This window comes from Coptis chinensis, chromosome 2 (assembly GCF_015680905.1).
Source record: "Coptis chinensis isolate HL-2020 chromosome 2, ASM1568090v1, whole genome shotgun sequence".
Taxonomy (NCBI): Eukaryota; Viridiplantae; Streptophyta; class Magnoliopsida; order Ranunculales; family Ranunculaceae; genus Coptis; species Coptis chinensis.
In genome coordinates, this window is record NC_141457.1 from 31,653,388 (window position 1) to 31,680,776 (window position 27,389).

The following is a 27,389-nucleotide window of genomic DNA, read 5'->3' on the forward strand; positions in this document are numbered from 1 at the left end:
GGGCGTTCCTACCAATCCAGCTCTGACTAGTTGATTGGTTCGTGGTTGGATCGGCCGACGAATGAGATCTCGGATTGTATTCACCTTCCACAATAGTATCTTTCATCAAAGCAAGAACTCCAGTATACTGGGATTCCTGAATGGTCATTTCTAGGTTGCTTTCAGGCGTAATTCCTAATAGCTCAGCCAACAACAATCTCGTTACTTCCCTCCTCATTCCTGCTACCTTAATGAAAATCCTATCTCTCCAATTCTCGCTTCTTATAAAACTGTTCTACCAAATCATAGTGATAGAACTCCTCAGTCGAGTACCACAGTCCATTCCAATTTCTCCTAATCATCTCCGCGTCGTAAAATGGTGCACGAAGCGGCCGGCCGCAAACGCGTGCTCCGGCAAAATTCTTCGTCGTAGCGCCATTGAAGTTTTTGAAACAACCAATGGTTTTGTAGACGGTGGAGGAGGCGAGTTTGATGTAAAACAACATAAAACACTGGTGGTGGCGATGGTGGGTACGGTGGCAGGTTGGGAGCTTGAATTGGTGGCTATTTTCGGTGGTGTGGAAAATTTGTTTGAGAGGACTCGGCTGTTGGTTACAATGGGCGTGGTGTAGATAGGTGTGTTTTTGTTTTTTTTGTTTTTTTTATTTTGGTGTTTAAGTTTGTTTTAAACTTTGGTAACCGGGCGGATTGGAAAAGGAAACAACTGTGTGCGTTTTTGGGAAGGAAGGAGACGCGCCGCCGACGCGTCGTCGCGGTTTGGGCCCAAAGCCCAATTCAATTCGAACTTTTTCGATATTTTCGCAATTTCAAATTCAATTTGCAAACTTCGTTCTTGGCCGATTTTGGCGAATGAGTTATGGAAATGATCGGTAGAGAATTTCCAATCCAATGATCCATAAAACACTCAATTCCAACCATAGGTGACGTATAAAAAGGTGGAAAAACGCCTCAAAGTGCGTGTGTGACGTAAGTTATGCGAACGAAGGAAATCTAAGTTTAGATAACGTCAACCCAAATGAACTACAACTAATGGGCCTAAGCAACACAAATGGAAAGTTTGAGCAATCCGGATGGCAAAACCGACTGCCCACCCCCAACACAAAATTTGTAGATTCCCAAGACTTGTTGGATTGCTATTTCTATGATTTTAGAATTTTTATTTTTATATTTATTTTTATATTTTTATATTTTTATTAGTTTATTATAAGAAAAATGAAAAACAATAAATACATAATTCACCCCATAGAGGAACATGACTCAAAAACTGAGAAAACATGCAAAAGTGGAAAACGTGAATTATGTGAAACGTGGACTTAGGATCCGGTACTTACAGCCACACACTCCATAGGGAGGGCCCGGTTACCTGAATGGTGCACTTACCACTATATGGAAGTGAAAGAAAGTATACCAAATGACAAAGGTCAATCCTCAAAGACAGGGTCCTGTAAAAGGACTTCCTCTACATCAGGGGACAGAAGTTCGTGAAAATGTTTTAACCGTTGACCATTAACTTGGAAGATGCTTGTTGTCCTTGGGATTTGCCAAGGTGATTGCCCGTAAGGGGGTGACTTCAATAACTTAAAAAGGACCGGACCAACGGGTTTTAGTTTCCACAGGGAAATATGTAGGCCGGGAGTTGTAAAGCAAAACCTTTTGACCGACCACAAACTCTTTCTTGCGCAAAGATTTGCTTATCATGGACACGCGTTTCATGTTAGCTTTATAATTTTTCGCGAGATCGTATGAATCGCTCTACTGAATTTCTTCAAGCTTATTCAATTGCAACTTGCGTTTGACACCCGCCTCATCAATATTGAAGTTAAGGCTTTTATAGCCCACGAGCCGCGGTGCTCTAATTCAACCGCAAATGACAAGGTTTCCCAAATACAAGTCTAAAGGGAGACATACCTATAGGAGTTTTGAAAGCAGTTCTATCGCCCATAAGGCATCCGATAGGCACGCTTGACCCGATCTTTCCTATCGGGATTTTGACAGTTGTTTCTAAAATCTTTTTGATTTCCCTATTAGAAACTTCTAATTGTCCGCTAGTTTGTGGATGATAAGGAGTTGCTACTTTGTGTGTAACTTCATACTTTTTCACTAGGGATGCAACAACTCTTTGCAAAATGTGTTCCACCATCACTAATGATGGCTTTAGGAATGCCAAAACGGCATTTAAAAATATACTCCTTAATAAAAATACAACCGTCTTATGGTCATTGTTACGGCAAAGCCATGGCCTCTATCCATTTAGACACATAGTCCACGGCAACTAGAATATAAATGAAACCGTGGGAAACAAGAAGGGACCCATGAAATCAATGCCCCAAACGTCAAAAATTTCTACTATCAAGATTAGATTTAATGGCATCATATTTACGCCGTGATTAAGCCCAAGTTGTTGGCAACGAATACACGCCTTGCAATGCACTTGGGCATCCTTAAAAAGGGTAGGCCAATAAAATCCACATTGAAGAACTTTAGCGGCTGTTTTCATTCCACTAAAATGGCCACCACACTCTTTGTCATGGCGAACGATAGATTCATTATATTCCCACCGGGAATGCAACGACGAATAATCTGATCCGCACAATACTTAAAAGGTAGGGCTCATCCCAAGTAGTATAATTTAACTCGGCCAAGAACTTCTTACGCTCATTTCTTGACCAATTATAAGGCATAACATCACCGCTAAATAATTTACAATGTCGGATACCATGGTCTTTGAAAAAATAGCATCTGATGTTCATCGAAAAAAGTCCCGGTATGGACTCGAATAAAAAAACTAAATAAAATAAAGACATAAACATATATTAGTAAGTCTAGGGAATCTGACTTTAAAAGACCCAAGTTTTCGTACAATACCAACTTTCTGGAGTATAGGCCAAACAAAAATTTCAAACTTAAAAAGAGTTTTCCAATTTTGTTTGGGGGTGGCGATTTTGGTATTCATTTCAAATCATGTTGCCACCCTAAGCCTATCATGTTTACTCCAAGTAGAGTTTGTGTTAATTAGTAATGCGCCGGTTTAATTGTGCTTCATATTATCATATCATCTTTACAATATTACATTCTGGTGTATTGCCAATTTTGCCACGTTTCTATGGTAAATTCTTTTCTTATCTCTTTACACTTTGAGGACAAAAGCGTTCGATTGTTTGGGGGTGGGATAGAAACATTTGCAAAAATTAGACACTTTTAGGATGTAAATTATGCACTTTTATTTATAAAATGTTAAAAATTATAAAAATTAGTTAGTTACATAATTTAATTGTGCTATTGAATTGTTTCATGAACCCCTTCTCCCAAATTGTTTGGGGTGGTATAGAAATGCGATGTAAATGTTAAGCACATATTAGGTTGTATATTACGTATTATTTGTCTTAAAAATAATAAAAATAAAAATAAAAATAAAAAGTTTATGCTATACACTTAGGAATATTGGTATTGTTTCTTTTATATGCTCTTAATAATCTAGAAGTCTCAATAGCTTTTGCATTAGAATAGTTTTTAGAAACTTAGGTTAATATGTAGGTAATAATCTTTGCATCTATCTATAAATATATTACATGAGTATCTATGATTGTTTGGCAGTAAGTTTCTAAAATCTAGGCTAGAGTACTTATTCTACAAATCATGTAAGAATATAGCCTAAAGCCTTATATGAAGTGAAACATTTGATAAATGACACAAGGGAGAAGTATATTCGAATAGAAAATCACACGCGTCCACTTGCTTGACCACTATACCATGTCCTAAGAGAGAATTTAGGCCCTTTTTTATCAATATAGCTAGAAATTCTGACCTTAAGTATATTTTCCGCTAGTAAGCCCTAATGAGCCTTTCATTAGCCCTTCCATAAACCACAATTCCTTTACCCTCGTACAAAAACAAAACAAAATATTAAAAAAAAAAAAAAAAAATCAACCTACCCATTTTAGAATAAGTCCGAGAATAGGATGAGTGAAGAAAATAGAAGAGAAAACCCGTGTAAACAGAAATTAGTTAGTTGCTTGAAAAGAAAAAAAGAAAAGAAGTTTCCATCCAAAATAAAATAAAAAAAAAGAAAAATAGAAATAAAATAAAAACTCCAAAAATAGAATAAAAGTAGTCGAAAAGCCAAAAAAAAAAGGCTAAGGATGGAAACAAAGTGTAGAAGCAAAAAGAACAAGGTTTTCTCTAGTTACGTAATATGAAGACCTTATTATCTCGGACTTGTCTTTTTTGAATATCCGTTTCCTTCATTCTTAAACCATCTCCTAATCCCCTAAACACCTAATAAAGACCTCTAGCTCAATTAGGAATAGGTTAGTGGGATAGTAAGTGGCGATGATGTTTTGATCAACTTCGCTTCCTTGTGTGTCATTGAGATTGTAAGGTAAAGTATGCCCACCGCATTAATTGGAGTAGCAAAACTTGAGTGGAAAAATCGAGTGATTTTTGTCTTGACTTTTATGTGAGAACCTACTTAAGGACGCTATTCCAAAGTTTCATAAATGGACTGTTATCGCATTTCATAGCATTACTCATTGTATATATGTTTATTAAGTAGATGATTGATTATTATGCATATATTTGCTTAGGTTTCGACATGATTATTCTCAGATTCATTGCTAGTGTGATGATATATAGATAATTGAGATATAAATAAAGGAAACAATAGTTTTATTTCTTAGTCGTTGTAGTATAGATGAAGTTTGTGAGTACCTTCATTTGGAAAACTCTCACGAGGCTATAACTTCGTCCACTAGGGAATTCCTAGTGGTTTAAGGCCTTGTTGCATATGGTCAATGCAATCGCGACTCAAAAAAACGAGAGTAGATAGAACTCCATTTTGGTCACTTATTCTAATTTCTCATCTTTGTTTGAGGACAAGCAAAATGCTGTTTTGGGGTGGTTTGATAAGAGCCCAAAACTGTAGTTTTAACCCCTTAACCATCATACTTTTAGACCAATTATGTAAGTAATAATTAAGAGTTAATCGATTCGTGTTTTTATGCATTTCGGGCTTCAAAGTCCATTATGTACGTAAATGTGCCACTTTAGCGAGATAAAGGAGCAAAGGTCGGTTGCTAAGGAGTTCCATGATTAAAGGCCAAGATTCAAGAAAACAAAGCCTTTGTAAAGCCCGGTCAAAAGTCGAAAAGTCGGCCGCGAAAAAAAAACACAAAAGTCGTGAGAACTTCCGGCGTCGTATCTTTGGACTCGGACCTCCGAATTGGGCCTACCTTATGTTAAAAACGACCGGCTCGGAAAGAGCTTTCCAATGGTTTAAGCCTTGACCCAATCAGAGGAGCAAAATTGGATGAAAAGTCTGTTGGAGCCAAATCCAATTGAAGAGCCCTTTTCGGACTGAAAGAATTGGGTTTTGGGCCCGATTTTCCGGCCCAAAACATGGCTCCAAGCCCATGCACGATTTTTGGATCTGAAAGTATAAAAACAAAAGTTTGACTCTTTGTTAATGGTAGATAGTTAGGTTAGAAAATAAATTAGGTTAGGAGAAGAAAAGTAGCCATTAAACCTTAGTTCTAGATCTAGTTTTAGATTAATTAATTAGTTTTTATTCTTGCCTTAAATTCAGTATTAAATTATTGTTCTATTAGATTTATAAAGTTAATTACTTATTCCATAATGACATGTTCTTATTATTGTTCTTGTGTTGGGAATGGTAGTATAGAAATTTCACATCAAATCATTACTCTCACCATTATTCCTTTTGGGTTTGATTAGTTGAATTCAATTTAAGTCTAGACAGTTAAGAGTGGAACGAATCCTTACTCATTATATTGCATGATTATATTTTGAGAGTAAGAATAATTGATTTAAACGTAAGAACGGTAGGATTACGTATTAGTGTTGTTAACATTAATATTTTGGATTCTACTATTTTTACGGTTATCAACAGGCGTTGACAAATTGTTGTCTGGGTGGAGAGGGGAGAAATGGTTCTGATTTACCACTCTTGCCAGTTGCTTAGGTTAAGTAGCTTCAATATGAACTTCTTCTTATTAGACAATCTCACATAACTTTAATCAAACTTCTATTATTAAATAACAAAATGAAGTTGAAGGGTTTTATCAATGGTGAGTTTTTTTTTTAATAGAAAGTACATGGGGTTTTCATGTTATAAGAAATTTGGATGAGTGATCAATACAATATTTGTATATAATAGTTCTGCATATATAGTTGCATATATTTTTCAGAATAATTAATATGATAGGACCCGTTCATAGATAATCTTTGAAGATCCTACATAGTGAGTCAAGTATAATTTAAATAATAATTAACATAAAATCGGGAACTAGATAATCGTTGATGATCCCATATAGTAAATCAAGCATAATTTATTTTTATGTCATGTTTGCAATTAAGAACACTACATATGGATTAGTAGAAAGTTGGTATTACAAACCATATTGGATAATTAAAAGGAAATCAAAAACTGGATTCAAATACATTTAACTGAGTTCAAAGAGTAATTAATAGGAAATCGAAAACTTTATGAATATACGATAAACTAAACTCAAAAAGTAAATAACTAGAAATCGGAAACTGCTGCAACTGCATTAAACTAACGTCAGATAATAACTAACGGAAAATTAGAAATTAGAAATTAGTTGCAAATCCTTAAAAAATATTTAACGTGAAATCGAAAACGGTATGCAAAAATGCATCAAACAAACCTCAAATAATAATTAAAGGAGAATCGGAAACTGGATGCAAATGCATTGAACTAACCTCAAAAAATAATTAACAGAAAATAAAAAACCGAATGCAACTTTATTGAACTAAACTCATAGAATAATTAGCGGAAATCAGAAACTAGGTGCAAATGCATTGAAATAACCTCAAAGAATAGTTAACAAGAAATCAGAAACTGGATGAAATTGCATTGAACTAACCTCAAAGCATAAATAATAAGAAATCATAAACTAGATGCAGATGTATTGAACTAACCTCAAAGAGTTATTAATGAGAAATCGAAAACTGGATGCAAATGCAATAAACTAATCTAAAGACTAATTAACAAAACATCGAAAAATGGATGCAACTGCATTGAACTAACCTCAATGAATAATTAACGAGAAATCATAAATTTGATACAACTATATTGAACAAACCTTAAAAATAATTAACGGAAAATCGAAAACTTTAACGCAAATGAATTGAACTAACCTCAAAGAACAATTAATTAAAAAATCGAAATTAGATGCAACTACATTGAACTAATCTCAAACAATAATTAACGGAAAATCGGAAACTGGATGCAACTACATTGAAATCAACAATTGGATGCAATATCCTTAATGAATATTTAACAGAAAATTAGAAACTAGATTTAAATGCATTAAAATAACCTCAAAGAATAGTTAACTAGAAATCGGAAACCAGATGTAACTGCATTGAACTACCCTCAAAACATAAATAACCGGAAATTGGAAGTTAGATGCAAACTAATCTTAAAAAATAATTAACGGGAAATCAGAAACTGGATGCAGATGTATTGAACTAACGTCAAAGAGTAATTAACGAAAAATTGGAACCTATATGCAAATGCAATGAGCTAATCTCAAAGAGTAATTAACGAAACATTGAAAACTATATGCAACTGCATTGAATTAACCTTAATGAATAATTAAAGAAAATCAGGAACTTAATACAACTACATTGAATTAACCTCAAAGAATAATTAATAGGAAATCGGAAACTAGATGCAACTACATTGAACTAACCTCAAATAATAATTAACGTAAAATCGAAAACTTGATGCAAATGCATTGAACTAACCCCGAAACATAGTTATATTATATATAGGAAAATATAATGTCTCGACAAATATAGTTTTGCATTTTAAGTAGTATTTATTATAATTCTTTTATTATAATTGGAAATGTCTTGCTATTCAAGTAAACTTCAATATCATCTTCGTGGCATTGGGCATTCTCACAAAATTTTAATCAAACTTCATTATTAAACCTAACAACAAAAATAAGTCGATGAGTTTTATCAAGGTTTAGTGTTTTCTTTTTATAGAAAGTGGCGCAAGAAATTTAAATGAGTGATTAATATAATTTTTCTATCTCATAGTTCTGCATAGTTGCTAATATTTTTTAAAATAATTTAATATAACGACACCCGTTCGTAGGACGGGTTCGAAAGCTAGTTATATACTCGTGGCAGCATGTTAGCATGGTTTTGGAGACATCACGATATCCGTTTGCCGTGGGTTTTGGGATATCGCAGTATTTGTATGTCATGGGTGTTCAAAACTAGAGTAAAAAAAAAAAGAAAAATCGTTCGCGGCAAACCTTTTCCGTGAGATGACCCACGACAACTGACTATGGTGGAATGTGGGAACTCACAGCAATTTAATTTAATGCCGTGAAATAATTCAGTGTCGTGGGACTAGACTATCAGGCATACTAGGGTGTAGAAAGACATAGGGAATAACCATTATTCTTCTAACCTTTTGTCAAAAGTGTGTCAATCCCATAAAAAGCGTTACCGCCATTACACAAAAATCTTCCAAAACAATTTGGACGTGGAAGTGGAACTAAAATTTTTCATTCCCAGATAGAAAAGCTCGGAAAAATGTTGGTTGTTGAGTGACTAGGTAGGACTCAAAGCACATACTAAACGAGGCACAAATACAGCCAATCTTGGTCTTGAGCAAACCAGAAACTGATAATCTGGAATCTGGATACATATGCAGCATTTTTTAAACTATTTAAGGTCATCCATAGTGTTAAGGATTTCTAGGGAACTCGTCAAATGGTCGTCCTATCAAACACATAGCATTAATACTCTTTCTTTTCCCAAAGATGCAGCTATTTGGGGAGTTCAAGTAAAATACTCCAAAGGTCCCTGACCTTTAAGGTTATTCAAAGATAAACAGTAAAGATATTGACTTAGTTTCCTTCTAAAAGTTAAAGCAGTGAAGGCATGTTCAAAACAACAAACAAGAAACCTCGCAAGTATATCCAATCAAGTAATCCCCTATTACAATATATGATCACCAAAAACGTCATACAGAAAAAAAATATGCAAATTCTGAAGTTGTCGCCACCACAAACCACAGGCAATCCTAACAAGTTCTACCACTTGCCTCAAGCCTGCAAACAAGAAACAATTGTTCAAAAGGTCAAATAATCACACAACATAGATGCATACCCGAAGGTGTTGTAGGCATCCTTGAAAACTTGTCTGAACTAATAAACCCTTCAGCTATTGAGGAAATGATTTACATTGTCTGATCTTTCAATCTAACTAACCTTGTTTGCAATGTTGTTTGATAGCCAATCCAGGCCCTCATAAAGGCCTTCTCCAGAGGTTGCACAAGTACTCTGAATGTACCTGATAAAAACAGAATGTCTCAACAATATATCTACTAGAAATTAACTGATATCACCATATGCATAGATGTTAGCTACATAACAAGACAGTATATGTTACCAGTGGCGCTGACGAAGAGAGTGAAGTCCGAGCTTATCAGTAATCTCTGCAGCATTCATTGCATTTGGAAGATCTTGTTTGTTTGCAAAGACAAGCAACACAGCATCTCGCAACTCATCCTGCAACCAAGACATGTGTTTCAGTGTCACATAGCATTCACTTTCTTAATTAGTCCAAACAGTTTAGTTCGACAACACAAACCACGCATATGACAATTCAACAATTATATAGCTATGGAGAAAGAAAAGAGAGAGAGAGAGAGAAACTGTTAAAGGAATTAATGCAAAGTATCTGACGAAACAGTAATAAATGCACATAAACCAAACAGATGAAACTAATTTCATGCATATTTATTCAATAAGAAAATATTGCAACAAATAAAATCAGAAAAAAGGAAATAAAATACTGGTTATTGGTAAGTATACCTCATTTAACATTCTATGCAACTCATCTCTTGCCTCAACAACTCTGTCTCTGTCATTGCTATCCACCACAAATATGAGACCCTGTGTGTTCTGGAAGTAGTGCCTCCATAGTGGACGGATCTGTGCAAAAACAGGTAACAATGCTTAACAAGAATATCTCATCTCTTAGATAAGTACAAAATGTAAGTGTTTAACCACTCCAAGGGCATACAACTATGACAATACCCAATAATTGTAAGAAACAATTGTGTTTCGTTTCCCTTATTTTGGTATGCGAGTGTGTACAAGTAGGGAGAAGGGTGTGGGTGTGGGTGTGGGTGTGGGTGTGGGTGTGGGTGCGTAGATGTTAAGTTATTGACTCTATAAGGATTGAGGGAAAAGGTAGGATCCATACCTTGTCTTGACCTCCAACATCCCAGACTGTGAAGCTGATGTTCTTGTACTCCACAGTCTCCACATTAAATCCTACAAAAGAGTAGAAACAACATGATCAGACTGACATCCATTGCCAAAATTAAATAACTAAAAAAACCACATAAAACTATTAAAAATGTATAATAACATGCTGGAACGGTGATCTCAATCATTCAATAACATCAAAAACTGAAAAGCAGATTTCTAATACCGTCTCATTACACTGGCAACGTGCAACCACCTTGTTAATTACAGTCCAAGGTTACTCGCCAAGACTCTGGTACCCCACCCCCTCTCACAGTTAAAGGTCTTTTGTAGAGTCTTAAGAAACCACTATAACTTTTTGAGTCGAGAAGAGGCAGTATGTGCATACGACCAACTCACAAATTAATTTTAGTTGACAAGTAACCTTGTTAATAACAAATATTCATTCATCCTTTTTTTTTTTGTAAATATTTCCATTCAATTTGCACATCTAAAGATTATTAATATAAACATTGGAAATCCAACCTTCCAAGCTATCCAATCTATATGTCACAAAAGTTGATCGGAAGAAAGCATTGTGGCAGAAGGCTGCATTTACGTAATTATATAACAGCTTAACAATGTTTCCCCCATCTAATTCAAGCATAGTAACCTTAGCGATTACGTTTAAAGAGGGAAGAGGAATTGCTTTTTCTAACCATGACTTACCAATGGTGGGAATTGTAGTCACAATCTCTCCAAGCTTGAGCTTGTACAAGATGGTAGTCTTACCAGCCGCATCAAGACCGACCATCAGAATACGCATCTCTTTCTTTGCAAAGAGCCGACTAAAAAGCTTTGTGAAAGTCAGCCCCATGATTCAGATTCACTGCAAACCCGTTTAAAAAGTGAGCGCACGTACACAAATGCAAAACATTACAAAAGCACTGGGAGAAAAAGAAAGAAAGAAAACATATAATTCATGACAAACCTAACAGGAATCTAAAGACCTACAAAAGTGGCTACATAATTCAAAGAAAAAAATAATGCACGATGAGAAATAGTTCTCTAAATGTTTGCATTACTTCAGTAGGTCAAAAATTTGAGAAAGACAAGCACATACAACTCCTAACGCCATAAATTGGTAAATACTTTTTCAAAAACAAAAATTCAGACATCCCACCTAGTACTTGCATTAATTAATACTCAATTTTCAGGCATAAGGAAAACAAGATGTTCCTTGTGACTTTAGGAAACAAAAAGCAATCTATAAAAGTATTACCTAGATCACATTAGATCTGGTAGATCAAAATATGTACTATCAGGAATCATGAAACCTCTAGTCTTAGATCAAACAAATGGAAAATAATGTGATAATTCAAAGCTAATAATATTATATAAAATTCCAGCTGGCAAGTCACACATAGATCAAGAATCAATAAGATCCATCAACATTAATAACGCCAAACAGATCTAATCAACACATCATAGAAAAATACAAAATCGAATTTGAACAGAAAACCAGATCCAAATGATATATAATTGTTTCAGATGAAAAAAAGAATGAATAGATCTGCATATGATTTACCTTGGGAAAGATTTCGTAATGGAAAAAGGAGAGGAGAGCTGCAAAAAAAGAGTGAATGAATGAATGGCAAAAATGAAAAGGTTGAAATAGAGAATTTTGGGAGATGAGTTTTTATTCTGGACTCCCGGATGTTGGTTAGTGTTCGTTTGTCAAATGGGCCGGGTCAGGTTTGGATCTTGTTCACACTGATGCTAGTTTATTTCTATTTTCTTACCCTATCTCAGTTTAAGTCACAGATTCATTATTGGGTTGCTCATTAAAATAGTCAAGACCCAAACGCCATGAACATGCTGCATGTGCGTATTCCACTTTATTTCTTGTCCTACATGAGGAATAAAATCTCGAAAACATTAGATCTGAAATAGAATACCAAATCTACTAAAGTTTTCAGATTGAGCATAGTTGGATTATTAGCAAAAATACTCTCTAGAAATTATGTGTAAAAGATAGCCGAGGCATATTAACTCGATCATTAAGAAAGATTGAATCACATACAATCCATGTAAAATTATGCAATAATAACATTCTTTTTTTTATACAAACATAAACATAAAACACTGTTTATTACTTTTGATTTTAATAAACTATACATCCAACATTCTGCCTATTATGTACACGTAAACATTTCTACATTTTTTTTTTCAAGAGGTTGCTTCTGATCCCACTGGGGCACTGGGCACCTGCTTTGTAACTGTTCAAAATATAAGAAAGAAAAGATGTTCCACAGATTAGAAAAAATACCTAAATCTTTCTCAATCAAATAACCACTATATAATATGCTTCATCTACAGACATCTAATACTTAACTAAAGATTTGACCGTTTTCCATATACCATCGCAACAAGAAAATATGAAAAGTTTATGATATATGAAAAAGATAAAGTATCCCTTTTCTGGTCTGTTCCATATTATTTACAAGCTGTCATTCTAGGATCTATACCAGAGTCCACAGTGAGCATTTCAAACGAAGACCACATCGACGAGGCAAAGTTTTAGACGGAAGTTCAGGACATAATCGGAGACGAGGAGAAATTTTTTATCTCGTCAATCAATAACAAACTTGAAGAGAACTAACATCAACTATGGAATAGAATCTTCTTTCTTCCAGCCAAGGTAGTTTGGACAAAAAAGGTGAGCACATTAAATTATAACAAACTCATGCTTCACCATATGCTCACTACAAGGCAAACGAGAAGTGGTTCACCATATATTCATTGCATTACCATTTGACATAAACAATCCCCAAAACCCTTCGTGCCAGAGAATAATACCTCTTATGCACTGATGCACATGTTGGTAAACTGTAAACCACTTCCAGCTGCCTACACTTTCTCCAGAAGAAACAAGAAACACGAAGTATACACGGACCAAAAGAACATAGAACTGTTACCTAAGCTGCTGGACACAAAGGGATTGCACAACTTCAAGGATGCTTTCGCATCAGCGCCAATACTGGGCCCACCTATGAATGGTCTCAACCATTTGAGGAAACAATGCACTAACACTCTCGTTGATCAGATCCTGGAAGAAATGTATACAGTCCTCATCATCCAAGTCCAACCGAAACTTTTCTTGAAGCTGATTAGAACAACAAATACCAAGAAATGGAATAAGTAACCCGAGTCATGAGTGATTGAGGAGATAGAGAAAATGCAAGATTACCTTGAGAATGCCTTTTTCAGGATCACAGGCTATGTCGGGAATGTTGGAACCAGCCATCAAGTGGAATAGATTTAAGATTAGGTTGCTAGACTTCCTAAGAATATTGTATGCTTCGCAACAATATGATTTGAACCGTGTATAGTATTGGCTGCAGGGGAAAAAATTAATTATCAAACTAAACAATCCGATTTCCAGCAGAGGTATGACATGCAAACTTTATGTTGAGCAACCAAGCATTTACTGCTCCTAAATTTAAAATCCGGACACAACTGATCCAGACCACTCACATACAAAAAGGGGTACGAAGATGATAAAGAATAGAAAACTGAAATCCCACTCTGATTGAGCAGAATAAAAACAGTTTTCATGTTTGAATTTTATGTTTCATATTGATCCAGATAATATTTTTGACAGACACATAAGCAAAGGCCAGTCAAGAACCAAAAAAACTGTTTCAATAAAAAAAAAATAGGAAGTCAGTACAGTCAGTTTTGACTAGTAAACAGCGGAGCAGCAATGACAAAAAAGGGTAAATGTAATATTCAGACGTTGAAAATACCTTTCTGCTCCACCCATGGCTTCGACCATTTCTTTACAAAGTTTCATTGGTGGTGGAAACGGTTTAGGATCACGGCCCAGGATAAAACCAAAATCAACATGAAAGAGCCGCCCATCATCCGTAAGGAGAAGGTTGTCTAGATGTCTACAAAGCCAAAAAAATCAAATCATCATCTATGAGACAGTAACGAGAATCAAACTTATATTAAAAATAGGTAAACTCATATGTCACCTTAAGAGGGAAAAAAAAAAAAAAAAGATTTAAGAAGGATCCTAAGTGCATTGCATATGCAATAGAGAAATTAATAACTAATCAGACACAAGAAAGTCTTGAGAAAAAAAACAGCACCAAGGACATGATATTGGCTTCACGAGCTTGGAAGTCACACTCTATTCAAATAACACAATTTCCACATTTGTGCCATAAGCCCATAACTCCAATATGGCGTTTTTTTTCTTTTTTCTTTTTGATAGTTTGGCATCTTATTCCATATGGCATAGTTAAGTATAATCACAATCCACACAAGTAAAGCTGCACAAGCGGAGAGAATAAAGAGATCCAGATGTGACATAGGAAACTATTGTATCAGTTCACTTAATTCCTCTGCCTGTCTCACATTCCCTTGATTATATCACTAATTGGCAGTATATACTTATTCAGTTAATCCCCCTAGTAAGCCTCCGTGATTTGTGTTTCTAAACTTCCAATGTCTAAGCAGGGGCTGACCTAGGAATGTTTCTAGAAGAGAACCAAGGTAAGGGTGCTAAGTAAGAAATAAAATTGGGGTGGGTCGTGAAAGCAGAAATTCATTTTTCTATTACTTCATATCATACTCATCTTCATAGCCTACATAGGGTACTTCAAAATCATGCCACATTCCCTCCCCCTGTGCAGTTAAATCGCTATTCGTTTGAAGAGCGAGTAGCAAGTAGGTATAATTGGTCGAGGATTAATCGGGATTAATCAGACGATTTTTCATAACACTATATTTATTTACAAATAATTATTAAATATATTAAACTTTGAAATACCAACATAATGAAGCCAATTAAGAACCCAAACAATCAATAAACAATTAAAACACTCAATCAACTAAAATAAATATGATTAAGGTGTAGAACTTTACAGAATCGAGGGTTGGTCGAATCAGCGAAATGTCGAGTTCAATGTTTAACATTGAAATAGTTGAAATAGTGAACACAATTACTCGGCTAATCGGCTAATCGGGCCTAATCGGCCGAGTACTCAGGGAGTTTTTGAGCTCAATTGTGATCGGGGATCAAATTGTAAGTCGGGTCGGCTAAACAGCAAGTACTCAACGATTTAATAGCCCAGCCCTCCCCCCTACATCCTATTCTCCTATATGACTATACCTTGGTCTTTATTCCTTTCTCGGCAAACAGTAAACAAGTATAAAATGAACCTCACTTAACTAACCAAACAAGAACCAATGGCATTTCAAGGTCGTGACTGGTTTCATCCTTTCTGCAAAAGCCCATTGACTAGATGTAAATTTAGATCAACATTGCAACCTCGAAGCGTACTTCCACGTGAAGCTTGATATTTACGGAATGAAAACATATATCTTTACTTTTTGAGCATCCAGCCTTCCACAGTTGAACATCCTTAAAGTGTATCTTTCAAGAGAAACTACAATTCCAAAACTATAGACATTGCCACATTTTGGAACCATAGTTCCATAATTTTCAGATTTAAAATGTAAAGCTGAGATCTGCTGCTAAAAGAGTATATTTGATTATAAGTGATATCAGAAGATTCAACAATTTTTTCTAACGCTAAAACTGATGCTTACCTGTCACCTATTCCCAGAATATAAGTGATAACAGAATACCCAGCACAGCTCTTTATAAATGTTTCGAGACACGTGGCAGTTATTCCAAATGGCCCATCTTCATCTGGGTGAAACTTTTGAAGATAGCTTATAATACTACGATGCTCTGATAGAATCTGTAAACACGTAGTATAAATGTTGTAATTTTGCAATCACAAGAAGACAGTGTGGGTTACAAGTTACAAATAAAATTGCATAGGGTAGGGTACCCAAAATAAGATGAAGAATTGCAAGTCAATTCCAATGATGGCAATAACATAAGGGATGTAGGATGACCTACTATTTATTTTGTTGGGGTAACCGGGTAATCTTAAAATTTTCCATGTATAACATGTAAAGTGTTGCCATGTCTTTTCTTTATTTATATTATTTTCCATCTGAATTTCTTGATTTAGGCAAATAACCCCACATTACATAGTTATTGGACATTTACACACAAAAACTGAAGGGAGTAACAAAGAGTTTATAAACATGACATCATGCAAAGCCTCTTACAGTCATGGAAAAGGCAGTATCACAAATATCACTAATCGAAAAGAGATGGTGCAAGGTGAGTTATCATAGATTACGGCACCGTAACTTTTCTTTGAATAAAATATAGTTCAAACTTGAGTTTAGACCAAAAGCTATGCATTAACTTATTCGTGCCAGCAGCAACATCATTTAGATTACCTGTGCTAAAGAACTTGATGGTATGAATTCCAGCATTCCCTCATCTTGTCCAGTTGCTAGAACTCGATAAGGAGTCAAATGCAAATCAAGATTCTCCTGTTTCAGCAATCGATCCATAAGGGAAACCATCTGAATAACCTGAAAGGAACCAGAATCAAAGGATCAGTAATGTACTCAGTTAATATCTCAACTCCAGCAGCCAGAATGTTCTCCTTGTAGCTAGTTACCACAGACAACCACATTTAACAGCCATGAACTAAACTGCACCCAACACCAATTTAAAGGATTTGTAATTACCAGTTGGTCTTGCCGAATGTCATCCCCCTTTTTAAATATCAATTTGCATCTTCCACCATTAGCCGTGCGGAAGGACAAACGCAATGGATGCAGTGCACTTTTGAAAATTGATGACTCTGACGGCACAATCCCAGTTATAAGTGTGTCAGGGGCCAGTGGTGATCGTATTGGCTGAAAGTGTGATGATGTCACAGCATATAAGATTTTAGACATTAAAGCGTAATAATCACAAGTGATGAGCAATGCAAAACTGGCTACATATGAAAAAATGTATATGCCAAACAAGGCCAGTAAACTTTTGCAGTTCCAATGTAGAACACAAATAACTTGAAATAAAAGTACCTCTTCGAAGTAAGTAAGTTCACTAAGAAGACCGGAAAGCAGCTGTCTTAGCTTTTCAATTTTCTTCTGAGTTCCTCCACGTACATTTCTTACGTCCTTCATTATGGAGCATAACTGGGCAGTCAATTCAGTCTGGCGCACCAAACTTTGCCACATCTTGAATCCATTTTCATCTCCATTCAAACCAGCTGCCAACTATTTGTAAGTAGAGAGTATCAGTAAGGCTGGATTTCAATTTGCGGTAACCCACACTTAATAGAATTTAAATTGTATCAGTGATAAATTATACTACGGAAAAGAATGCCTTCACGTATTTGGGAAGTCATTGATATTAAAATATCTGAGGTCCAATAGGATGATAACATTATAAAAGTTTTCACTACTAGACAAGTCAATTTAACTAACTTTTTACACCTTAAGTTCCACCTTCCACAGATACTTCCATATTATTTAAACATAGGGACCACAAATAAATGAGCTAATGAAAGATCAAGATGACATACTTTCATCATATTATCTTCCAGGATCTCGTAGGTGCAGTAATAACGCTTGGCATATGCAGGATCATGAAGTTCCACAGTCACATACCATCGAAGAAAGCTAGCCAACTCAATATTGCTCAATGCTGTCAAATTTATAGAATAATGTTATCAGACACCAAGAGGTTATTTTAACTTTTTAAGGCTTAGGATTTGAACATTTGAGAGAAATTTAAGGAAATAAACATACAGCGCTGCACAAGGAAATGAGAAAGGCGAGATTTATCAGACCGCTCAAACCGAAGGGCTTGAACCAACTGAAGTAGATAACATTGGAGCTCCTCATCATCCGCTCTTTCAAGAACAGTCACAGCATATGCACGGACCTGTTGACAGAAATCGCAACTATTAATTATTATTAGCCCAGATAAAAAACTCTGAACCAATCCAAATAAACTCAACATAAATCACTATACAAGGATTTATTACAAAAGCAATTTAACATAAAAGATGGAAATATAACAAGCCTACAATTGCAATACTTAATGAGTTAATGGAAATGCATAGTTACTTTGATTTGACAGGGTTATTGTTTGCCTGACTGAAAAGAGGATTTGCACGAAAAACTGCTCAAGTGAAACTGAAAGTAACCAATTTTTATTTTCTTTCTTTTTGTTCTTCAATCATACTGATAAGCACAGTACTCTCTATGGACATAACAGATTTCAATCAAAGGCAGGTTTGACATGTCAGAGCAAACGAGGCACAGCTAAAAAGGGCCACCAGCTGGACCAGCACACAATCCATGTAGCAAGAGTGCAAGACGTGTCCTGACTGCCTTCAGCCACATGGGAGGAAATTTCTTTTGTCCTGTTAAGTTGCGCAATAGGGAGATTTTAATTGCAAAAAGAAACCATCATGCATGACACGGGATGGACAATTTTGGGAAGGAAGAATTTTGTTTTATTACTAAGTGGAACTGGTGCATCCCAGAAGTTTCTATCCAAATACCATCTTACCCCATTGGATGTCCAACAATAGCACAGAAGCATCTATCACAGAAAATTATCAAAATCACAGCTACGTATCATCCACGTGTAGTTACCAGGTCTTAGGTTTATAGTTTTGGCCAGGGCTATTTAAGTTACACTGACACGGACACGTGTGTCCAAATCCAACGCGGATACGAAGTGTCAGAGATGACAAAATATCAAAAACTAAGTTATATCACATAGAATATGTGTCCCTGTCGTGTCCAACACGGATTATTTTTAAAATTTGAAGATATGGCGTGTCCATGTAACTTAGGCATTTTCATAGACCCAAAAGACAACTTCATAGTTCATATATGTTTGGACAACTATATAATATGGAGATCATGTCAGAAACGAAACTCAAATCTGACAATCTGAGCATAACATTTTTTCTCTTTAATTTTATTTTATCCCTTGATAGCTTCTATATACTTGCCTCTTCACTTTCAAAAACAGGAGAAAGGAGCTCCAATGCATCACAAACATCAATTGTTTCCCACTTCCCCATCAGTTCGAGGGCCTGCTTTGCCTCCTGAAAATATACATGCAACTTTTAATGAATGCAGTAATGACAAATATCCTGATGCATGAATGAAAGTAAGCAAATTGGATGATGGAAGTCTGCTCAACAGTCAAATGTAAAGCATGCACTAGTCAAGTGGGGTTCATATTTTTGCTGCATCTCGAATTGTTTCTAAGGGCAATATCATATTCTCAGTGGTACCCCAACAATGAAATGCGAGGGTTTTGCATCAGTTTTCCCATTGTTCAGTCCTGTTTATTTCATCATTGCAATCTTGTGCCACAAAAGGCTAGAACCAATTGCATGATCCATACAATTGTTGTCTCTATATGTCTCCATTGAGAGATCTCAATGACACTCGGGAATTTGTGTTAATTGTACAGTCTTTCTATTTCTTTATGTTGTCATCATTTTTTATCGGTAAAATTATATGTATAATACTAATAATATATGAAAAGTTTAAGGATGAGGTATCCTTTATGCATCAAGAGAAAAATGAATAAGAAAAACAACCAACATAAAAAGTAACAGGGCACATCACATGTCCACATGACACTTGATGCTGTCATTCATACATTGTAGTTTATGTCTCTGTGTAGGACTTCAGAAGAAACTTTAATTATTTGACACTCAGTAAATGAATCTGATCTATACTTAAAGGGGAACTAAACCAAATTCCCAAAAACAAAAAGACTAAACCAAAACAGCTTTTTTTCTTATGGCTTCTGGCTTCAAAGGAGTGCAAAAAGAGAGTAGGCACAAATAGTTTATTGCAGTTGTTTTATTTATGTATAAAGATACTTCTAATTCCTAAGTAAGAATGTGTCATCCATTTGAAGGTGTCACTTCTTCCAGCTTGAGAAAGAAATTGAACATTGATTGCATGATATATGACAATCTAATCAAGTTATACAGTAGATGCTGGCAAAGCAGACCACAACATAAATAACTATTTTCACCTGAAGATCACTCCATTCAACACAACGGAGAAATTTAGTGAGGGCCTTCTTCTCAGACATCAAAGAGAACCTGAACTTCCATAATAATTGACGCTCATCTCCACTCAGGGTCCGTGTTGGAGGATACTTCAATATTCTTTGTATTGACCTTCTCACATGGTAAAAGACAGATTCAACACCCCAAAAAACAAGAAACGCAAAAAACAAAAAATGTAAATAGCAATGACACTAAGCAAAGTATATATAGCTTAAAAAAGTGAAATCCAAATGCTAATGAAATAACAGACAAAGATCAAGTAGATGATGCCTTGATGAGAATGTTTCTATTTGCCAAAAGCCTGTAACTTCTCCACTGAAAAACCCTTAGGCTGTGTTTGATAAAGTTTTTCCGACGCAGTGAAGCACTAGTGGGTGAAGTCACCCACTATAACAGATTTGCCATCTGTGGCAAAATTTTCCACAATTCACCCATTATGTGTTGAGTTGCCCCCCCAAAAAAAAAAAAATTGTGGGTAAAAGTACAAAAGAATTCGCCACATTTGAAATAAAATTGCCATCAAAATAACAGCTCATTCACTATGCACCAGCAAGTGTGATTCACCCATTGGCAACTACAATATGTCGTTGCCCAATATGATTTTCCATGGAAAATTATCACTGGAAATCTGGTGGCAAAATTTGCATTTGCCCACTATTTTATCAAACACTGCCATAACAATAAAAGTTTCAACTAGAAAATGGTGGCATGAAGATGATGTTGTTTAAGGAGAATGCAAATTGAGCTTACTTTCTTTCATTAGAGCTCGGCTTAAGATCCTTGTCAATGATACCACGATTCAAACTTCTAGCCAGCTTCAGCTGCTTATGTTCAGAAGGATTTGCTCTTCCCACTTCTGGATCCCACACGGTAACAATCTCATTTGTTGAAGATACAGGAGATGGGGAAAAGAAATTTGCCCCCGACTCCTACATGGTCAATATATCTAAGTTAGAAATGCATAAAATACTCAGTACAAACCTTTACAAAACGACACAAAAGTAAAACGAGTAAACAGGACATGTAACACCTTCAAATGCTACCTGGAAAACAACTCTATGCTCAAAGCTGCAGAAATCAACAATGAGATTCAAGTTCGAACTTCCATTTCTACTACTCTCTTTCTCTTTAATTTTCTCCATAGCTTTAAACGAAAGACGATCCAACCAATCAATAGGTTGAATCTGTCCTCTTTCATACTTATTAGCAAGCTTCTCCAACCGCTCCAACTCACCCCGCTCATTTCTAGGTACCTAAACACAAAATTAATCCACCGTAAACAACACACAAATATAACTCAAAATCCATAACACTATACTACTCAAACCTTTCCAGGAGTAGTAGTAGGAAATGAGCCGTCAGCTTCTTTCCCAGACCATAGTCTAAGTTTCTGCTTCCCAGTCTTAAGTTGTTTTTTATTATTAAACAAAAGTATAGTCGCGCCACCTATTAATCCATCCTCTTCATCACACGAAACGTCCCAAACCTAAAACATCCATACAAAAATGACCATCCAATATATAAAAAACACACCAACTTAATATTTTTGTTTACTTACAGTCAATGCAAGCTGTGAATGTGCAGTTAAGTCTCGATACTTTGTACTCAATGTTATTAGTTCATTCCAACAATATGGCTGCCCAATAGACTCCAACCTATCATAACATATATATACATATTATTAATACTGACAGAATTTTAAGATATGAACTGGAAATGAGAAATATATATGTACCTTGTTTTAGTGGAAAGACCAAAAGGGGCACCATCAATAAATAATGAACACTCAACATACAATTCAGCTTTTCTTTCCTGAATACTCCAATCACTTTCTGAATTGGAGGAAAGGGTACGAGCTAATTTTCCTTCTAATCTTTCGATACGGAAAGTGACTGGCAGATTTATGTCACATGATAAAAAAAATCTAAATTCATTCCCGCTCATCTTTTCTTTTCTCTTCGGTTTCGATTTTCGGTGATGAATGGCCACAGTAATAATATATATCGTGGCATGAAAGTAGGAGAACCGACCCGGTATTTTGATGGTTTTTGGGTTCTCAATAACAAGTGACTCAAGTGAGAGAACACTAAATCAAAAAAATATATATACTAGATAACTGCAAGGCAATGGGGCGTGAGCGGAGGTGGAGAAGAGAGAGGGAGAGATGACTTTGTGATGGGGAGAGAGAGAGTTGGGTTGAAAGGAAGAGTGAAGGAGAGAGATTGAGGCTGTGTAAATCACTCTCAGATTGGAGGCAAAGATGGGAAAATGAGATAAGAGAGGGCTACGGTCAGACACAAAATAAGGGTTATTCAGGGGTACGGACAGACACATGGGAGAGTTACACGCATGAAATTGTTTTTTGTGAGAGTGTTGAATAGTGACCTCAAGAGTTTGCTCACGCTCACGGATTATAAATAATAAGAGAAAAAATATACCTTCTCTTTTAATCAATTAATTTTTAGTGATGAAAATTGGTTTTTAATTAGTTTGTATAGGTTGTATGCTTAAGTTTTTCAATTCACATATCACATCCCAAAACATTGTATTACCAGTATAAAACTAGTATCAAAATTGAAATGTTGATATGATTCGCTGGTTGTGAAATTTTGTATGTTATGTGTTAATGTCTCGTAGTGTCGAAATGTATTGTTTTTCTTCTTTGGATTTGAATTTTGGTGCTTATTAAAATCGAAGTGTATGAGTTTATAGATAAATGTGTGAGTTTTTTTACTTTTTTATTTTAACGTTTCAGATGTCTAAAATGTCAAAGGGAGTGAGAAAGATAAATTCATTCTTTAAACCAAAAGAAACCGAGACATCCAATGTTGCCAGAACTATTGAAAATGATGATTAAGGTCGTTCGAAGCTCCAAAGAGTTGATCCCATTACACGTCTTTGTCCCAATCCTCAAGGGATTGGACCCATTAAACAAGTTTGTCCCAACTCTCAAGGGATTGAATCTAACAAAACATGTGCTACTAGTTCTTTTTACTTTTAGTTTTGCTTTGACCCCTAAAGATACTTTCAGATCATTTAGGATTGATGATATTTGCAATCTTGCTAAGAGATTTTACTTTCGAGATTTCAGTAATAAAGAGTTATTTATATTGAGAACTCAGTTGCAACATTATGAGATGAGGCAACTTACCGAATTGGACCCTGTGTCAGGTTTCATGCCAAAATCGACCCCACTAATACATTCCAAAATAGGACGTGGAACCCATTTTTAGGGCCCACACAAATTGTCATATTTACCCTTATAGCTAAGAATTGAAATTCCAATTGTACCCCTCCTAAATGACACCTCATTGCATGCATTAAATGCATGGGAGAGAAAAAATTTCTCGTGGGAATGTCTTGTTCGGACTGAACACTGGTTGCCTTTGTTCTTCTTCTTCATCATTTATTCCGAAATTGATTGCACGCATCCCAAGTGTACAACGTTTTTCCACCAACAGATTCTTAGAAGGTCCAGTCGAGGTGTGTTTTGAAGCTTCTCGGTATGCTTTAAATTATTTAGTTTATGGCTCCTAATTCTTCTTTAATGTTTGTGATAAATAGGGTCATTAATGATGTATTTGGTCATAAATGTGTTTCATTTAGGGTCGTTTCATTTATGTGCAACATTAATATCCCAAGTTAAAAGTTAGTTTTTGGTCATTAATGAGTAAAGTTTGAAACTTTAACTAAAGTTTCCACAGTAGAGTATTTTTTATTTATGACTATTTTAACTTGTAAAGTAGCAAACTTGTAAAGTAATTGGTTCATCTTTTAATTGCTGAAAAAGTAATTAGAGTAGAGTACCATCGAATACATTCTGAAAAATCAAGCTTAGTAGCCTAGAACGTTAGTACAGTGCCATCAACTTCACGCAAAAGTTGTATACATACTAGAGACTATTCACAACTTGAGGCTTTCTTTTGAACGGAAAGTAATTGGTTTATCTTTTTGTCTTTGGTTGTCATTTTTTGAAGTTAGAGAGATTTCTAAATGGAAGTTTTAGTATTTGATGAATAGAAGTAGAAAATAAGACAACCATACTAATTGACAATAATAGGCACTACAATGGGCTCCGACGGCAGTAAAGTGGGTGCAAACGACAGTACAATAGCAGACAAGAAGGGACATTTTATTTGTAAGTGGGGGGTAATGTTAGAACTTTTGGCAGTGGTGTTGTGACATATGTAGGTGGATCAACCAAGCTTAGGTCTTGCAGTATGAACATATGTTTTGGTGACTTCGAAGTTTTTTTGGAACAAGTAACGAAGATCAAACCTCTTCGATTTAGTTACCTAGTATCCGGACACGCTTGCATAATTGAAGATGAGAATGATTTCATCGAGATGATGGACGTGCACAAGAAGAAAAGCGTTGGAGAAGGTAGTTTGTTGATATTCAGACAAGAGAACAAAGATATGATGGAGGAGGATGTCCCACAATCATGCTCATCACCTGTTTATGAGAATAGGATAAGAGAAGATATGTTTGTGATCTTCATTGTTCTTTATTTAATGGATTCACTCGAAACTAATATTCCGATTGACGAAATCATTTTGCAGATATTTATGAACCATCTCAATTGCATGAAACCGAATTGGGTGAACCATCCGTTGTGCTCGATACTGGGTACCATGTCGCTGAAACGGTCGTTGCCGAAGCATCATTTTTGCCTGAAACAAAATTTGGAGAAGTTGGTGGTAAGTGTTTTACAAAACTATGAAATAGCATGACGACGACCGTTGTTAAAGCACAGGAAGACCTCGAACTAAATTTTTGCCTTGGAATAACTAAATTGTTTTGCAGTTAGTATTATTGGAGGTGATTGGCCTCGAACTCATATAGGTGAAGCATCTCGTGTACCTGACACTTATGGTGGTAAGTGTGTTATTGCGGTTTTCTAAGTTATCATAACTGTAGGACATGTAAAAAAGATCGAGGACATTATAGAAGGACTCGCAGACAGTATATATGATTTAAGAAATAACTATATAAGGTCTTTCAAAAACAATATTTCTGTGGTTTGTCGGTTGCGATGGTCAAATACTGACATGTTTAGTAAATGGACCTGTGAAATTGACTAAACTCTTGTGCAGTTAGCACTATTGGAGTTGAGACGCTTGAAACTCAATTTTTGGAAGCATCCCGTGTACCTGACACTTATGGTGGTAAGTGTGTTATTGCGGTTCTCTAAGTTATCATAACTGTAGGACGGGTAGAAATGATCGAGGACATTATATAGGGACTCGCAGACAGTATATGTGATTTAAGGAATCACTATATAAGGTCTTTCAAAAACAATGTTTATGTGGTTTGTCGGTTGCGATGGTAAAATACTGACATGTTTAGTAAATGGACCTATGCAATTTCCTAAATTCTTATGCAGTTAGCATTGTTGGGGGTAAGACGCTGGAAACTCAGTTTTTGGAAGCATCATGTGTACTTGACAGTTATGGAGGTAAGTGTGTTATTGTGGTTTTTCTAAATTATCGTAACTATATGACGGGTAAAGAAGATCGAGGAAACTATCTAAAATAGTATATTTGATTTACAGAATCGCTATATAAAGTATTTCAAAAACAGTGTCTGTGGTTTGTCGGTTACGATGGTAAAATACTGACATGTTTAGTAAACGGACCTGTACAATTGACTAAATTCTTGTGCAACTAGCATTGTTAGAGGTGAGACACTCGAAACTCAAGTTTTTTAAGCATCCCGTGTACCTGACACTTATGGTGGTAAGTGTGTTATTATGGTGTTCTAAATTATTGTGACTGAATGAGAGGTAAATAAGAGGACACTTTCTAAGGTGTCGCTTACCGTGTATTGGATTTATGAAATCACTTGGAGGATGTGATATTGTATAATATTTATATGTATATCAAATTGACTTGTGCAATTGACTAAATTCTTTTGCAGTTAGCATTGTTGTAGGCGAGACGCGCTTCAAAATCAGTTTGTTGAAGTATCCCTAGTACCTGGCACTTGTGGCGGTAAGTGTGTTATTTTGGACTCCTACATAGTTTTGCGTTAAAAAAGGTGTCTAAAATGGTACTAAAGTATAGCACTTTGTTGTTTTCAGCCGGAGTAGATGTTCTCTTCTCGGACGTCTTGGGGAATGCCGTAAATCTTGTCTTCCCGCACTGATCAAGTTCGAAGCGCTTGTACGCTTATTATTCCTGATATACCAACTGACAGAGTTGTTGTAAATGGTTTGGGTAGCGAATGTGCTCCTGGAAAAAAGCCGAGTGAGTTTGAAGGGAAAGGTCATGTGTCGGTAAGCCTAGGAGAAAGTAGCCTCACACCAGGGGGCTTGACTTCCCTTATTCAGAAAGTGGTGAGTTGGAGGAATACTGATGTGGGTCGAAGTAGATTGAATTAGGAAGGGACAAATTGGGATGAACTTATGGACAGTTCTAGTTGGCGCGAAGACATTAATCTTTTGGTCGGGGATGATGGTTCAAGTGATTATGAATCTAGTGATAATGATGACCCAAGTGATGATGAATTAAGTGATAGTGATGTGCCTATTGATGAGTCAGGTACTATATGACACGTCCCTCAAGCTTAAGAGAGAACCTAATATGTTTGTGGGAAGCTTATATAGTGTCTTTCCTAGCTTATACAGTGTCTTTCCCAGCTTGCAAATTAAACTACACTGATTAAATAGTTGAAAGGTCGAGACTATATAAGCTGTGAAGGGCAGTATGTTTAGGAAGTTGCCCTAGTACATAAGCTGCTCAAGATATTATATGACATGTCCCTCAAGAGATGCAATATACCAATGAGTAAATTGTTGTGCATTAACTAGTCGATTGTCATGTTCGCAGGTAGTCTGGATATTTCAGGAGTGGCAGAAATGGTTCTTGTCCAAAGTAGTTGTATTGGAACCGACGAATCTGAACTGCTCAATGGGAAGGCAACCACGTTCAATGTTGAGCAACTTCTAAGCACTTTGAGGCTTATTATTCGGACATACCAAATGCATTTAGTTATTATAACCTGGGTTGGGTAGCAAACGGCTCGCTTTCGAGTTGCACATTGACTTCGGCGGGAAGGTCATGTGTCTATGGATGTGGCAGGTACGTCCAGGATAGATAGAGATATGAACCCACTGGGTCCTATAGGT

General features: G+C 35.8%; 2 protein-coding genes across 5 annotated transcripts; both read right to left on the reverse strand.

Annotated features, from left to right (window-relative positions):
• Positions 1-8,891: 8,891 nt before the first annotated feature.
• On the reverse strand, positions 8,892-11,985 carry LOC147515789 (ADP-ribosylation factor 2). Of its 2 annotated transcripts, XM_086588597.1 has the most exons (7): positions 11,845-11,985; positions 10,986-11,145; positions 10,273-10,343; positions 9,879-9,998; positions 9,454-9,572; positions 9,273-9,354; positions 8,892-9,113 (listed from the first exon to the last, which is right to left on the reverse strand). In XM_086588597.1, the coding sequence occupies exons 2-7, from the start codon at positions 11,131-11,133 to the stop codon at positions 9,108-9,110; spliced, it is 546 nt and encodes a 181-aa protein (XP_086444723.1). In that variant the 5' UTR covers positions 11,134-11,145; positions 11,845-11,985; the 3' UTR covers positions 8,892-9,107. The 2 variants fall into 2 exon arrangements, with proteins under 2 accessions (XP_086444723.1, XP_086444722.1); XM_086588596.1 differs by lacking the exon at positions 8,892-9,113 and having other exon boundaries at positions 9,264-9,354.
• Positions 11,986-12,279: 294 nt separating this feature from the next.
• On the reverse strand, positions 12,280-22,574 carry VPS34 (vacuolar protein sorting 34). 3 transcript variants are annotated; one of them, XR_015210807.1, is made up of 17 exons: positions 21,996-22,574; positions 21,819-21,915; positions 21,588-21,746; positions 21,304-21,513; positions 21,011-21,189; positions 20,224-20,371; positions 19,178-19,273; positions 17,958-18,093; positions 17,732-17,853; positions 17,229-17,423; positions 16,887-17,057; positions 16,590-16,727; positions 15,879-16,033; positions 14,066-14,209; positions 13,507-13,654; positions 13,116-13,422; positions 12,280-12,535 (listed from the first exon to the last, which is right to left on the reverse strand). XR_015210807.1 is itself a non-coding variant. In XM_086588595.1 (16 exons), exons 1-16 carry the CDS (start codon positions 22,202-22,204, stop codon positions 13,285-13,287), a joined length of 2,445 nt encoding a protein of 814 aa, XP_086444721.1. In that variant the 5' UTR covers positions 22,205-22,386; the 3' UTR covers positions 12,696-13,284. The 3 variants fall into 3 exon arrangements, 1 of the variants encoding a protein (XP_086444721.1); XR_015210808.1 differs by having other exon boundaries at positions 13,235-13,422; positions 21,996-22,386; XM_086588595.1 differs by lacking the exon at positions 12,280-12,535 and having other exon boundaries at positions 12,696-13,422; positions 21,996-22,386.
• Between the last annotated feature and the right edge of the window lie 4,815 nt (positions 22,575-27,389).

What these genes read in the sequence shown, in the direction of transcription:
- LOC147515789 (XM_086588596.1), bottom strand. Translation starts at nt 11,133, where the DNA reads ATGGGGCTGACTTTCACAAAGCTTTTTAGTCGGCTCTTTGCAAAGAAA. An exon ending in ATGTTGGAGGTCAAGACAAG is followed by an intron (nt 9,999 to 10,272) that starts GTATGGATCCTA and finishes GTTTTTGCACAG; the next exon opens with ATCCGTCCACTATGGAGGCA. An exon ending in TCTCTTCGTCAGCGCCACTG is followed by an intron (nt 9,355 to 9,453) that starts GTAACATATACT and finishes TGTTTTTATCAG; the next exon opens with GTACATTCAGAGTACTTGTG.
- VPS34 (XM_086588595.1), bottom strand. Translation starts at nt 22,204, where the DNA reads ATGAGCGGGAATGAATTTAGATTTTTTTTATCATGTGACATAAATCTG. An exon ending in TGGAAGATAATATGATGAAA is followed by an intron (nt 17,424 to 17,731) that starts GTATGTCATCTT and finishes ACTTACAAATAG; the next exon opens with TTGGCAGCTGGTTTGAATGG. An exon ending in ATTCTGGGAATAGGTGACAG is followed by an intron (nt 14,210 to 15,878) that starts GTAAGCATCAGT and finishes TTGGCTTTGTAG; the next exon opens with ACATCTAGACAACCTTCTCC.